Below are 15,955 nucleotides of genomic sequence, written 5' to 3'. Positions count from 1 at the left end.
TCACCACCACTCCATAGATGCACACTTCTGAACTCACCGCCACTCCATAGATGCACACTTCTGTACTCACCGCCACTCCATAGATGCACACTTCTGTACTCACCACCACTCCATAGATGCGCACTTCTGTACTCACCACCACTCCATAGATGCACACTTCTGTACTCACCACCACTCCACAGATGAACACTTCTGTACTCACCACCACTCCATAGATACACACTTCTGTACTCATCACCACTCCACAGATGCACACTTCTGAACTCACCACCACTCCATAGATGCACACTTCTGAACTCACCACCACTCCATAGATGCACACTTCTGTACTCACCACCACTGCACAGATGAACACTTCTGTACTCACCACCACTCCATAGATGCACACTTCTGTACTCACCACCACTCCACAGATGAACACTTCTGTACTCACCACCACTCCATAGATACACACTTCTGTACTCACCACCACTCCACAGATGCACACTTCTGAACTCACCACCACTCCATAGATGCACAGTTCTGTACTCACCACCACTCCATAGATGAACACTCCTGTACTCACCACCACTCCATAGATGCACACTTCTGAACTCACCGCCACTCCATAGATGCACACTTCTGTACTCACCGCCACTCCATAGATGCACACTTCTGTACTCACCACCACTCCATAGATGCGCACTTCTGTACTCACCACCACTCCATAGATGCACACTTCTGCACTCACCGCCACTCCATAGATGCACACTTCTGCACTCACCGCCACTCCATAGATGCGCACTTCTGTACTCACCACCACTCCATAGATGCACACTTCTGTACTCACCACCACTCCACAGATGAACACTTCTGTACTCACCACCACTCCACAGATGAACACTTCTGTACTCACCACCCCTCCACAGATGAACACTTCTGTACTCACCGCCACTCATAGATGCACTGACATGCACTTACGGCCTATAGAACCCTTTAAGCCCCGTACACACGAGCGGACTTATGTCCGACAGACTTCCAAAGGAGTTCCGTCGGAGTTCTGCTGGAATTCCGACGGAGTTCTGACAGACTTTTCGGCCGAACGGACTTGGCCACACACAATCACACTAAACTCCGACGGATTCGAACGTGATGACGTACGACCCGACTCGAATAAGGAAGTTCATAGCCAGTAGCCAATAGCTGCCCTAGCGTCGGTTTTAGTCCGTCGGAGTAGCATACACACGAGCAGAGTTTTCGAAGGGGACCGGGTCCGGCGGAGTACCTTCGGGAAAATTTGAAGCATGTTCCATATTCTAAAGTCCTTCGGACTTTGGCGAGTCAAAAGTCCGTTGCAGCCCACACACGATCGGATAGTCTGACGGACTCAGTCCTTCGGACTTTGGATGTTGAAAAGTCCACTCGTGTGTACGCGGCATTAGAATGAATATCTGTGTATCAATTATAGAACACAAGTTAAAAGTAATTTTTCTTTATTTCAGTCTATGGGAGAATTGTACACATCCAGACCCCGTCTCAACAGAACAGGTACGATTTTACTTCAAATTATATATATAACATGATATACAATTAGAATGATCTAAAAAAAATAGACAGTGCTATATGACTGCATCAAGATTGCAATACCAGCAGCAGGTCTCCATTCTGCACACCAAACTACAAATAGTTCCCACCACCTCCACCCTACCCACCCCCTCCTGGAAGGTCACCATGGTACCTCCCACACCCATCCAAAAGGCACACCCACTGCAAGGCTGATTTCAGTTTTAGCTTCAGTTTTTCGTTTTTAGAAGCCACTTCAAGCTGTTTGAGGAAATACGTAGGTGAAGGAAAGGGTTTAGGCTGGAGTTATTTCCTTAAACCCTTTGTATGATTTTATTTTTTCTCACTTTACCAGAGTCAGAAGCTACAGAAATCACATACAGCAACCAGGACACCGTCACATTTGAAAGCGAAGAGGTAAGTTATAGGACTCGCCCCCCAGGAATACTTCCTCATGCACCGTTCATGCTGGCTTGCGGTGCAAGATTTTAAAAAATGCTGCTTGCTACATGTTTGTGCAATTTCCAGACATTGCACCTCCCACAGGTAGACCACTTAAAAAGAATAATGCACCACGCAAAACAAAAAATACAGAGGTGTGAATGAGCCACTATATACCGTATGCAAGTCAGTCAATAAATGTAAGGGAGTGGCAGTTGCTGGCTTCTCCTGGAGGGTTCTTTCACATGCCAAACATGACCCATTAAAATGAATGGGGTCACGCTGCAACCACAACCGCGCACAACGCACATGTGTGGGTAGGTGCAGCCATAGGTGTGTGCAGAGTATTGCATTAGGGCAGGGGTCCCAAACTGGCGACCCTCCAGCTGTTTGCAGAACTACAAGTCCCATCATGCCTCTGCCTGTGGGAGTCATGCTTGTAAATGTCAGCCTTGCAATGCCTCATGGGGCTTATAGTTTTGCAACAGCTGGAGGGCCGCCAGTTTGAGACCCCTGCATTAGGGTGTGCACCCCAGAGCAAAAACATACATGCGTGTATATCAGCAGAGCAGTGGACGGTGTCAGTAAAGCAAAGATTGGTGTCAGTAGAGCGCTGGACGGACGGTGTCAGTCGTTTTTTACTTTTATTTCTTTTTTTATAATTTTTTACAATTTTATTTTTTTACAATATTATTTTTTATTATTTTGTTTTACAATTTCTTTTTTTTTTCTTTTTTTTAGAAGCTTTGGTGAAATATCAAGGGTCTAAACAGACTCCTGAGATCTCACTTTTGAGACAGAAGAAGGAACTGAGGGCAGAGATTCCCCAGTCCCAGCTTCATTGGACAGTGAAGGAATGGGAAGTGTTCTGTGCTGAGCGGCACATTTACTATGCTTCAGTTAGTAATGAACACAGGAGCGATCGGTACTGATCACTTACTGTGTTTTTTCAGAAAAGGAAGGGGCCGGGAAATAAAATCCGGCCATTTTTCCCACTCTCAATCCTGAAATAAGCCCCGTCGTAGACCGTGGGGGGCTGGGGGAGGAAGCTGGCAGCACTGCAGGGGGGAGACAGGGGGTGCCAGAAGCAGGAGGAATCAGTACCACACAGAGCAGGCACATCTGGCACATCCTATGTGCACACCTAATGGTGCAGCTTTGTGCGACGGGCAGTGAACAAGGTTTGATAGTAACAATATATTAAGAAATAGAAAGTTCAGTGTAGAAAAGTTCAGTAAATACAACAAGCACAGCTGGGGAGCGCACCCTACTGGAGCCACTTACAACAGAGACAACGGTGAGCCAGTGAGATGCAAAATGGAAGGTGCCAACAGCGCCTGCCATGTGGACCAATCCACATCCAAAAGCGAAAGGATTCCTTGAAGGTAGACGTTAAAACCCTACACTGTTCATACCCCTCCAGAACATTTCCCTATCTAGTACTGTCCCTGGCAGACTGGGATCCTTTCCCCACACCAGTCGCTCACATCCAGTGCTCCAAGCCTGGGAGTCTTCAATAGACTCTGCCTGACCCAAGATGGCAGCCAGAGTCACATGGGGAGTCCACATCCAATCAGATATCCGCCCCCTTGTGACCAAGGAAGTCATAGAAGAAACATGTTTGAGCATCACCTGCGGGGAAGAATACAGACTGCACCTGCCTACTCGCGGTTGTGGCAAAGTAGTGTAGCATTTAGGAGGTTAAAGCAGGCAGTGAGGAGGCTGCATGGCATTTCTCGTGATGTTGCCAACAGTGAACATTGCCTGATTGTTGAAATGACCCATTGTAGTCTCCATCAGAAGCCCATTAGATGGGGTGACAGCCCAGCACAACAACTCGGAGACAAGGGAATGTGTTGTCACCCCATAATAGGAAGTTTCCATCACCGGAAATTATTTTCATTAAAGTAGAATTTCAGGGTTAACCCTAGCTACCCTTAAAACTGCACCTACTAGCTTGTGTTATTTGGGCTTTGGCTTCATTTAGTAAACTAAAAAATCTTCTGTGTTATCTCTTTGTTACAGACGCCTAAGCCGAGGAGTGAAAGCCGCAGGAGGCGCTCGAGCAGATTCCGCAGCCAGTACCTGAAAATGGTGAGAGCTTATACTACAATACAATAATACAAGTCACACCGGGGCTGTGCACAGATCACTCACATTTACTTGGAGGATTTATAATACTAAAGCCAGTCTCAGTAATCGTACTGGAGGAGGGTCTGTGTGCCGGAAGGAGGTCAAATCAGACATGTGTGAAGATACACCAACGTGCTGTATTGGCCAGATCCATATACCATGAGCGACGGGTCTTTATACCATGGGTGACGGCTCTTTATACCATGGGTGACGGCTCTTTATACCGTGGGTGACGGGTCTTTATACCGTGGGTGACGGCTCTTTATACCGTGGGTGACGGCTCTTTATACCGTGGGTGACGGCTCTTTATACCGTGGGTGACGGCTCTTTACACCGTAGGTGACGGGTCTTTATACCGTAGGTGACGGCTCTTTATACCGTGGGTGACGGCTCTTTATACCGTGGGTGACGGCTCTTTATACCGTACGTGACGGGTCTATATACCGTAGGTGACGGGTCTTTATACCGTGGGTGACAGGCCTTTATACCATGAGTGACATATCTATATATCATGGTTGATGGGTCTTTATACCATGGGTGACAAGTCTATATACTATGGGTGTCAGGTCTATATACCATGGGTGACAGGCATTTATACTGTAGGTGACAAGTCTATATATAATGGGTAACATGTCTTTATATTATGTGTGACAGGACTTTATATCATGAATGATGGGTCTTTATACCATGGGTGACAGGTCTTTACACAATGGGTGACAGGCCTTTATACCATGGGTGACAGGTCTATATATCATGGGTGACAGGTCTATATATCATGGGTGACAGGTCTATATACCATGGGTGACAGGTCTATATATATCGTGGCTGGTACGTCTTTACGCCTTGGTTGACGGGCCTTTATGTCATTGCTGAGAGGTCTTTATACCATGGCTGACGGGTTTTTATACAATGGTTGGCGGGTCTTTATGTCATAGCTGACAGGTCTTTATACCGTGGGTGACAGGTCTTTATACCGTGGGTGACAGGTCTTTATACCGTGGGTGACAGGTCTTTATACCATGGGTGACAGGCCATTATACCATATACATTTAAACCGTTATATTTATATTTATACCATGAGTGATGGACCTTTATACCATGGGTGACAGGCCTTTATACAGTAGGTGACGGGCCTTTATAACCCATGAGCCTTCAGCCCTGGTCGAAACATTGGGCTGGTTCTTTGGGAAGAGTTATGCGAATATCAAAATGTCTTGATGGGTGGATGTCAGTCTGGAGGAGTGGGTATTCCTAGACAGACTGTGTTTGCATGCAGACCACCATAGGTACAGTAGTGCCCACATGTGATGCTGAGCCTCCATGATTGAAAGAACAAAATTTCATTAAATGAAGGGGAGGTGGACGATGAGTATACCTCTAGGTGGGCTGTACTCTACAGGATAGCTATATTCATTAAAGGACATCTTGTAGGAAGAGTACAGATGTCTTTTAAACAATCCAGTCAGGTATGCCAGCAAATGACACATTTGATGGTAACAGGGCCGTCTTAAATATTTATTGGACCCTGGGCAAAACTTTTCTTGGGGCCCCCCCATGCAGTTTCGCTCTCTGTCTGCTCTGAGACACACAAAATAGCAGCTGGACTCAAAATCAGTTTACTAAATCATATCAGGCAGCTATTGCGATTGGTTGCCAGAGGTTACAGTGTATCATTACTGCTCATTGACTGGTTGCTAGAGGGTACAGCACACATTGCGGCTCACTGATTAGTTGCTAAAGCTTACAGCACATGATTTCTGCTTGTTGATTGGCTGCTAGAGATTACTGTGGATATGACCTCAGGGGGGCAAGATATACATATCAATGCCGCCACTATTTACATATGAATGCCGGTAATTTACATGTAAACACAGGGTCTGCAGGTGAGTCCTCTGTACACAACAAAAGGGTAGAGCTGGGCAGCATTAGTAGCAGCACAACTGAGATATTGGGACACAGCCTGGGACTAAAACCTCAAGGGACGATGGAATTTAAACCAGGATAGTTAGCAAGTATGAGGCAGTTGCTTTGGGCCCCACAACAATGACAGGGCCCAGCTGCCCCTTTTGCCCTGCCTTAAAATGGCCTTGGATGGTAAATATTGCTGACCTACCAGGTTAAGATTCATTGTATCCTAACAGAACTTTATTTTATAGGTGGAGGAATGGGAGTGCCGTCAGCTTAATGAATTGGTGCCTATAGAGGACCTGATGATCGATCCAGCTCCGTATAGGCTTCTGGAGAAGCAGACTCTTTACCAGGTAAGGAAGAATCTGAGGTTGATCAGATCATCTGAGTTTGATCTTGACCTCTACGGCTCAGTTCCCTCATCTTTAGATTCGATTTTAAGACCTTTCTTTTACCTAATACTTCAGCTAGGGCAGGGGTCTCCAAACTTTCCAAAAAGCCATTTAATTGTCCTTCAGACTTTAGGGTGGCCAGACTGTGGCAATTGAAAGTAGAAAATGCACAATGCCCTGGTGTCAGTGAGAGGAATTGTGCACCATCGTTAGTGTCCTTCGATGGGAGGAATCATGCCCCATCATTGGTGTCATTGGTGTCACTGGGAAGAACTGTGCCCCATTGATGGTATAACTGGATGGGGGGAATAATGCCCTATCGTTGGTGTCATTGGGAGAAACTACACTCCATCATTGGTGTCAGTGGGGAAAATGATGACTCATTGTTGGTGTCAGGGGACGAAATAATGACCCAAGCACCGAATAGAACCAAGCAAAGGGCCAAATCCGGCCTCCAGGCCACAATTTGGAGACCGCTGAATTAGAGTATGGGGTGTCAGACTTTGGAGGAGTGGAAAGTCTAAATAACAAAAGCTTACAGCCAGAGGAGGACTGAGTTGAGGGTCTCAGAGTCAGTAACAAATGGTGGTCATTATAAAGCTACCTCATTCAGATATGTGGTCACAGCAACTAGCAGAGGCAAGTCTTCCAGCACCAAATTCCTGTACGGCTCTGAGATGGCCTGTGACCGAATGCCGAAAGGTGCAAAGGAAGCTGGATGGTGCAACAAGGTTTGTCACCATAAGCCACATCCTTTAGGAAGACCCACCTTTCATTATGCCCACCAGTCACAGTGGCACCATTTTGCATGATACACTTTATTCTGTCCCTTTCATTAAAGGGGAAATTTTTGTGGTCAGCCCCCAGGACAAAAAGGTTCAGAATAATGCCACAGCGACACACTTTCATGTTCAGTAAGAAGTTCTTATGTGGAAATGTTCTCCTTTCTCTTTAGGTTTATGACTTGTTCAACCTCCTCGGCCTGCGCAGAGCCTATGTCACCAACACAGGACGGCTGGTAGGAGTCGTCTCCCTGACTGAGGTATGACATCATAGGTCACTTTGCACAGCTTGTGGCCCTTACTCACTCCCTACTAGTAGGGCATAGATCCTTGGACTTTCTGTGAAAGTCTTGGAGGGGAGGGCATGTGGCCTTATGGTCAGGGTCACCCTTCAAAGGAGCTCCACCTAGTACTTGGGTGGACCTTGCCTCCACAGGTCACCTGAACTATGAGCTCCACCTGGTTTAAGCCAGCTGAACCTTGAGCACCCCAGTCCCAGTTAGGGGTCTTGTGAGAAATGAGTGCTAGGGTCCTTTCTCTTTAGGGAGGAACCATGTGTACACCCTATGCACTTTTTTTGTGCATTCTTGCACCTAGTGTTAGTTTTGAGTATGCACACTAAAATGACGTAATAGGTCTGCTAGACACAGATTAACTTTACAACTGATTGCAATGCAACCTGTCTGAATGGATGGGTCTGAACAGGCTAAAAGAATCACTGCTTAAGATTCAGAAACTTGCGGTTCGTGTAAACTCATAATAACTCCTCCATAGACAACAGTAGAGAGTTTGGCAAACACTGCCTCACAATATTCAAAGGTTTCAGGTAGAGTTCTATAGCCTTGTACACACGGTCGGAGAATCCGTCGGAATGTGTCCTATCGGACCGCGTCGTCGGATAATCCGACTGTGTGTGGTATGCATCAGACTGATTCCATCCGAATCTCCGTCGGACCCAATCTTCCAACATGTTGGAAATATTTCCCGACCAACTGGCCCGGTCGGACATAGTCCGATCATGTGTGGAGCATTTTGATCGGACCAAGTGCCACGCATGCTCAGATCAAATTCCTACATCAAAGCTATTGGCTACTAGCCTGAATGTAGTCCCATCGTAACGAAATTACGTCATCACGTTCTGAAAGATCGGATTTTTCGCCAACCCTTGTCCGACCGTGTGTATGCAACAGTTTCGGACAAGATCCGACGGACAAAATCCGACGGGCAGAATCCGACGGATTTGGTTGTGGAAATCTCCGACCGTGTGTACAGGGGCTAACACCTTCCAACTTAGGATGAGCAACTCAAAAGCCAAGCAAGCGCAGAGTTCACTACTAATAAACTATAAATAACTGCCAGGTCCTGCCACCCATGAGGCCATTTAGGGCAACCACACTTTGATAGGACTTATGGAAGCACAGTGGGGGGCAGCACTGAGGCCAGACTGAATATTCATCCCCGGGGGGACACAGCATTAGTGGTTGTTATGGTGCTGTGTGCCCTAGCAACCAGTATTAGGAGGGATCCAGCAAAAATGGCCACCTTAGTCAGCATCCATCCCTGGCAAGGCCCTAACAATGGCCCTGTATTTATTTAAAGCTATTGGTAAATATGTTTGAGCAACATTTTAGTAGGATGACTTAAAGTGGAAGTGAATTCTAAAACTGCAAGCAGATGGGGAGGGTTAAGTAAAGTACTGGCAACTTACTTCGTAAAAAAAAAAATGGCCAAGAAAAGTTTATGGAAAAGACGCTCAATCATTTCAAAGAGCTGGCCTATGGAATTGCCAAGAGTTGCATACAACTGAACAGATATCACATGTACTGTATATTTACTTAAAAAAAAAGCCTATGTGTAAGGATTGTTCATAACATCAAACATTCATCCATTTAATCTCTGACTTTCCACAGCTGCAAGACGCTGTACATGGAACGGTAAAAGGAACCTTCACCTCACGTGCAATCCCCAAGACAGAGGAAAAGGGCCAAGAGGACTATACTCTGGAGCCCCTGGTCCATCTACCTTCAGAATACCACGAAGAAGAAACCATCACTGCTCCAAAAACATCAACCACGTGACACCACACTTCCTTGTGGAGGCCGAATACACAACGACTGGGCACATGTCTCCAAATGTGACCATATAAATCATCTCAGACTGAAAGTGTTATTGTATATTGGTTTTATTTTATAATGCCCGGTTACAACCTGGTTGCGACAGACTTGATCATTTTTAACTAATGTCCAACCGGAATCTGGTGATGTTGAGACTTGAACATTTTTCACTAACCTCCAACTAGAACCTGGTCTCTTTAGGAGACCTGAACATTTATAACTAATGTCCAACCAGAACCCGGTCATGTTAGGGGGACTTGAACATTTATAACTAATGTCCAACCAGAACCCCGTCATGTTAGGGGGACTTGAACATTTATAACTAATGTCCAACCAGAACTCGGTCATGTTAGGGGGACTTGAACATTTTTAACTAATGCCCTACTAGAATCTGGTCGTGTTAGGAGACCTGAAAATTTATAACAAATGTCCAACCAGAAAGCAGTTGAGTTAGGAGACATAAATATTTTCAACCAGAACCTTATCATGTCTGAAGATCTATAAAGTTTTAAATAATATGCAACCAGAATGTAGTTGTGTTAGGAGACTTCAACGTTTTACCTGATGTCCAAGCAGAATCTGCTCATGTTAGGAGACCTAAATATTTTTACCTAACATCCAACTAGAACCTGGTCATGTCAGAAGACTTGAACATTTTTACCTAATGTCCACCCAGAATCTGGTCATGTTAGGAGACCTGAGCATTTATAACAAAATGTGCAACCAGAACATAGTTGTGATAGGAGACTTCAATATTTCCCAATGTCCATGCAGTATCTGGTCATGTTAGGGAACCTGAACATTCCTAACGAATCCCTAGCCAGAACCTGGTCGTGTTAGGAGACCTAAATATTTTTACCTAGCATCCAACTAGAACCTGGTCATGTTAGAAGACTGGTACTTTTTTATCTAGCGTCCAACAAGAACCTGGACATGTTAGGAGACTTGAACATATCCAACCAGAACGTGGTTGAGTTAGGAGACTTGAAATTTTCAACCAGAACCTGATTTTGTCAGAAGACCTGAACATTTTTTATTATTGTGCCACCAGAACCTGGTTGTATTAGGAGACTTCAACATTTTACCCGATATCCAAGTAGAATCTGGTCATATTAGGGAATCTGAGCATTTTTCCCTAACGTCCAAGCAGAACCTTGTCATATTAGGAGACTTGAACATTTTTAACTAATTCTAAGCCAGAATCTGAATATTTATAACTAACTTCCAGCCAGAACCCAGTCCTGTTAAGGGGGCTGAATATTTTTACCTAACATCCAACTAGAACCTGGTGATGTTAGAATACTTGCACATTTGTACCTAACGTCCAACCAGAACCTGGTCATGTTAGGAGACGTAAACATTTTTAACTAATACCTATTAAGAACCTGGTCCTAATGGGAGAATTAAAGATTTGCAAACAGAATCTAGTTGTTTGGAGACATGACCATTTTTAATTAATGCCCATCCAGAACCTGGTCCTATACATATTTTCAACCAGAACCTGGTTGTGTTTGGAGACTTGAAAATGTTTACCCAATCTCAACAGAATTTCCAAAAAGGTCACTATATAAGTTATATATTTTAAACTGTTTTTAGAATTCAGGAGTAAATCAGCTCCTTTTAAATGCAGAATTACAGTGCCTTGAAAAAAAATTCACACCCCTTTAAATTTTCCACATTTTGTCATGTTACGACCAAAAACATAAATGTATTTTATTGGGATTTCTATGTGATGGACCAACACAAAGTGGCACATAATTGTGAAGTGGAAGGAAAATGATAAATGGCTTTCCAATTTTTTTACAAATAAATATGTGAAAAGTGTAGCGGGGGGGGGGGGGCATTTGTATTCAGACCCCTTTACTCTGATACCCCTAACTAAAATCTAGTGCCTTCAGAAGTCACCTAATTAGTAGAGTCCACCTGTGTGTAATCTAATCTCAGTATAAATACAGCTGTTCTGTGAAGCTTTCAGAGGTTTACTAGAGAACCTTAATGAACAAACAGCATCATGAAGGCCAAGGACCACACCAGACAGGTCAGGCATAAAGTTGTGGAGACGTTTAAAGCAGGGTTACGTTATAAAAAAATATCCTAAGCTTTGAACATCTCACAGAGCTCTGTTCAATCCATCATTCTAAAATGGAAAGAGTATGGCACAACTGCAAACCAACTAGGACATGGCCGTCCACCTAAACTGACAGGCTGGGCAAGGAGAACATTAATTAGAGAAGCAGCCAAGAGGCCCATGGGAACTCTGGAGGAGCTGCAGAGATCCACAGCTCAGGTGGGAGAATCTGTCCACAGGACAACTATTAGTCATGTTCTCCACAAATCTGCCCTTTATGGAAGAGTGACAGTAAGAAAGTCATTGTTGAAAGAAACCCATAAGAAGTCTTGTTTGCAGTTTTCGAGAAGCCATGTGGGGGACACAGCAAACATGTGGAAGAAGGTGCTTTGGTCAGATGAGACAAAAATTTAACTTTTTAGCCTAAAAGCAAAACGCTATGTGTGGCGGAAAACTAACACTGCACATCACCCTGAACACACCATCCATGAAATATGGTGGTGGAAGCATCATGTTGTGGGGATGCTTTTCTTCGACAAAGACAGGGAGGCTGGTCAGAGTTGATGGGGAAGATGGATGGAGCCAAATAACAGGACAATCTTAGAAGAAAACCTTCTGTGAGACTGGGGTGGAGGTTCACCTTCCAGCAGGATAAGGACCCAAAATATACAGCCAGAGCTACAATGGAATGGTTTAGGTCAAAACATCTTCATGTGTTAGAATGGCCCAGTCAAAGTCTAGACCTAAATCCAATTGAGAATCTTTGTCAAGACTTGAAAATTGCCGTTCACAGACGCTCTCCATCCAATCTGACATAGCTTGAGCTATTTTGCAAAGAAGAATGGGCAGAAATGTCCCTCTCTAGATGTGCAAAGCTGGTAGAGACATCCCCAAAAAGACTTGCAGCTGTAATTGCAGAGAAAGGTTCTACAAAGTATTGACTCCGGGGGGCGCCATACAAATGTACCCCCCACACTATTCACATATTTGTATGTAAAAAAAATGAAAACCATTTATGATTTTCCTTCCACTTCACATTTATGTGCCGCTTTGTGTTGGTCTATCACATAAAATCCCAATTAAATACATTTACATTTTTGGTCGTAGCATGACAAAATTTGTAACATTTCAAGGGGTATGAATACTTTTTCAAGGCTCTGTATATTCAAATGTTAGCTTAAAGCTGTGTTAACAGTCTTGCTAGAATAGATAAATTATGAGTAATAGAAGGACTGAAACACCATTCCCGGACAAAAGGTTAGTTCAAGCTAGCTGCAGCGCTGGCTATGCTTTGGCAGGCATAGCATTTGATCCCGTGAGCTCTGTTGATGTTGAGGATCAGAGTTTAGATTGGCTAATCTTCCCCTTCAGTAAAAAAATAAATCACATGAACAAGAACTTAAAGCGGAGGTCCACCCTAAAGTGGACCTCCGCTCATCGGAACCCTCCCCCCCTCCGGCGCCACAATTGGCACCTTTCAGGGGGGAGGGGGGTGCAGGTACCTGTACAGTACAGGTATCTGCACCCACTTCCGGGATAGCTCTCTGCGGAAAGGGGCGTACATTACGCCCCTTTCCGCAAGTGCCCGCCCCTTTCCGCAAGTGCCCCGCTGCCTGCTGGGAAACACACAGATCCCAAAAGCAGCAGGGACCATCCTTATTGCGCAGCGCGATTCGCGCATGCGCAGTAGGGAACCGGGAAATGAAGCCGAAAGGCTCCATTTCCTGATTCCCATACCCAAGATGGCGGCGGCAGCACCCGACAAGACGATCTAGAGATCGGCTTCGGGTGCCGACATCGCGGGCACGCTGGACAGGTAAGTGTCACTATTTTAAAAGTCAGCAGCTGCAGTATTTGTAGCTGCTGGCTTTTAAAAAAAAAAAAAACGCGGAGTCCTGGCGGACTCCCACTTTAAGTCTTCAGACAACTGGACAGCATTGAGGGGAGTCCACAGCAGCATTCCAGGAAAGGTACTTCAGCCCTTTCATTACTCTAATCTGTACTGTACTCTTTTCTACCCCACTACTACTGCCCTACGAGGCTGCTAACATAGCTTACTATCTTAGTATAGGTCCACTTTAAAAGGAAATTATAGTGTTTTTATGTTTTGTTTTGTTTTAGTCATGGAATATGTTTTTGTTTTAAAGATATCAAGATGTAAAATTTGCACACAGAATTCAATGATTCCTCATAGTGACTCATCCTCTCCCAGAGGTTTCAATGAGAGTTAATCTGCCCGAAAGAAGACAATGAATGATGTGTCTCTTTAGGTAGCTCGTTGTGCTCTGGGGATCCTTTGTAATGTATGAAATGTTATTTGTAAAGCAAAGATTGTATACAAAATGTAAATAAACTGATTTAAAAACATTTTTTTTTTTAACTGTATAAACTAAAATAAAACTGGTTCACAAACTTTATAGTTTCCTGGTAATGGTGAACTTGACTTCATCATTGTGTGGTAATATCTTTATAAATGTTGCTCTATGTATAGTTTGATCACTACATATGTAAGTTGTGTTCTCTCTTCAGTTGTCTTATACTCTGGGTATACCCAAGGTCAGGGCTACCGCCAGGCGAACTAGGCAGCCGCCCAGGGCTGGTATACTGATCACATTATACAGGATCTCACAATTGCTGTCTCGGGTCCCCCCCTCCAGAGGAAGCGGACCATGTCCGGTCTCAGTGGTTCTCCTCCACACCAGCTTCTGGAGCAGAGGATCTGACTCCATCTCAGTACAGAGACACCAACTTCTCTCCCAGCCAATCCCTGCTTAATGCAGAACACTGGGCCATGCACTTCACTCTGGGAAATGTAGTCCTCCATGGCCCGCAACCTCCTTTGTGTTGGGGCAACTGACACAGTTCAGAACTAAATTTCCCAGAATGAAAGGGTATGTACGGAGAAAACTTTATTCAAACATCAGAAAACTTTCCAAAATGTTGAATGAGTCGCTCAGCAGAAGGGCGGATGTGTCAGGTGGGTCACATGTTGGGGTGAATCTACTACATCCCAGATAGTATAGAGGATGAGGTACAGAAGGATATATGTGGCTGAGACATGGAGAGACCCTGGAAAAACGAGGAGAACGGAGGACTGCTGAATGCATGTAGTGTGCTGTGAGTATAGGGGTGTATGGGGGATACATGGAGTGTGCTGTAAGTATAGGGCAGGGATATGCAATTAGCGGACCTCCAGCTGTTGCAGAACTACAATTCCCATGAGGCATTGCAAGACTCTGAGAGCCACAAGCATGACACCCAGAGGCAGAGGCATGATGGGATTCGTAGTTTTGCAACAGCTGGAGGTCCGCTAATTGCATATCCCTGGTATAGGGGGTGTTTTTTTGGGGGGGGGGAATGCAAGTAGCTGGTCTTGCCTAGGGGCAGAATAGTCTAGCACCAGCCCTGTGTATACCTTATTCTTTTCTCTTGCTTAGTGCAAGTCTACCAGGTAAGGCTGGCTATACGTTATATAATATACACTATATTATCAAAAGTATTGTGACGCCTGTTTTTACACGCACATGAACTTTAATGGCATCCCAGTCTTAGTCCGTAGGGTTCAATATTGAGTTGGCCCACCCTTTGCAGCTATAACAGCTTCAACTCTTCTGGGAAGGCCGGCCACAAGGTTTAGGAGTGTATCTATGGGAATGTTTGACCTCCAGAAGGGTATTTGTAAGGTCAGGTACTGATGTTGGATGGAGAAATAAAGAATGACGTAATTCTGTTACGAAATGCGTAGGGCGGAGCGACGCGCTGACGTCACCTCATGTTGGAGTAGTCTGTATCCAGGAAGGACGGGTTTGTCCGTGTGCGTCCGGCCTTAAGGCTAACGTTTTTCTTACACACTGCAAGTGCAATTTATTTTTATTTGGTTTTAAGTAATAAAAGGTATAACACTATTGGAGCTTCACTTTCCTTTTATGCAAACGATGTGTATCCTCGAACCCTGACTATATGGGAAATATATATTGAAGAGGGGTACCCATTAATCCATCTGACCAAAGAGGCGGTTTAAGGAGAGCAGCTAAAGATCTATCTCGAAGTGGGGGAGAGTTTTATACCTATGTGCGCTCTGTGACCCTTTGTAGTGGGGGGTCATGAACTTCTGGTAAGAAGTAGATCTGTATATTGTGATGGTGAATTGGGCACTATCCACGAGTGGAGGATTTTTTTCCCTACATTCAAGTTGATTTGAAAGACTCTTTTTTTCTCACGGCTACATTTTATATATGTTTATATGTGTTACATTTTGTATTGTAACTCACGATCACTGATATTTTCTATATTATCCATATGGTAAGGGTAAGTTGAATGTTTATGTGATAACTTCACTTGATATTTTCACTAGATCATGTTATACATGTATATTAGTTTTTACGGCACATTTTTGGTTTAGCGCGGCTTATTTATTTTCTTATACTGATGTTGGATGAGAAAGCCTGACTCACAGTCTCCACACAGAACACCTTTGGGATGCATTAATGGGGTTGAGGTCTGGACTCTGTGCAGGCCAGTCAAGTTCCTCCACCCCAAACTCGCTCATCCATGTCTTTATGGACCTTGTTTTTG

General features: G+C 44.5%; 1 protein-coding gene across 1 annotated transcript in view; it reads left to right on the top strand.

Annotated features, from left to right (window-relative positions):
* The window catches only part of LOC143961617 (chloride channel protein ClC-Kb-like), an 88,938-nt gene extending 75,141 nt beyond the window's left edge, over positions 1-13,797 (top strand). The window contains 6 exon segments of the mRNA XM_077470938.1: positions 1,482-1,527; positions 1,898-1,959; positions 4,009-4,077; positions 6,273-6,377; positions 7,372-7,458; positions 9,109-13,797. Of these exon segments, the coding sequence (XP_077327064.1) occupies positions 1,482-1,527; positions 1,898-1,959; positions 4,009-4,077; positions 6,273-6,377; positions 7,372-7,458; positions 9,109-9,276 (537 nt within the window). The 3' untranslated portion in view covers positions 9,277-13,797.
* The last annotated feature ends 2,158 nt before the right edge of the window (positions 13,798-15,955 follow it).

This window comes from Lithobates pipiens, unplaced genomic scaffold (assembly GCF_037356315.1).
Source record: "Lithobates pipiens isolate NorthernLeopardFrog02 unplaced genomic scaffold, aLitPip1_a1.2 Scaffold_8, whole genome shotgun sequence".
NCBI lineage: Eukaryota > Metazoa > Chordata > Amphibia > Anura > Ranidae > Lithobates > Lithobates pipiens.
The sequence above is the reverse complement of the archived record's forward strand: the minus strand, read 5'-3'. Positions and strand labels throughout refer to the sequence as shown.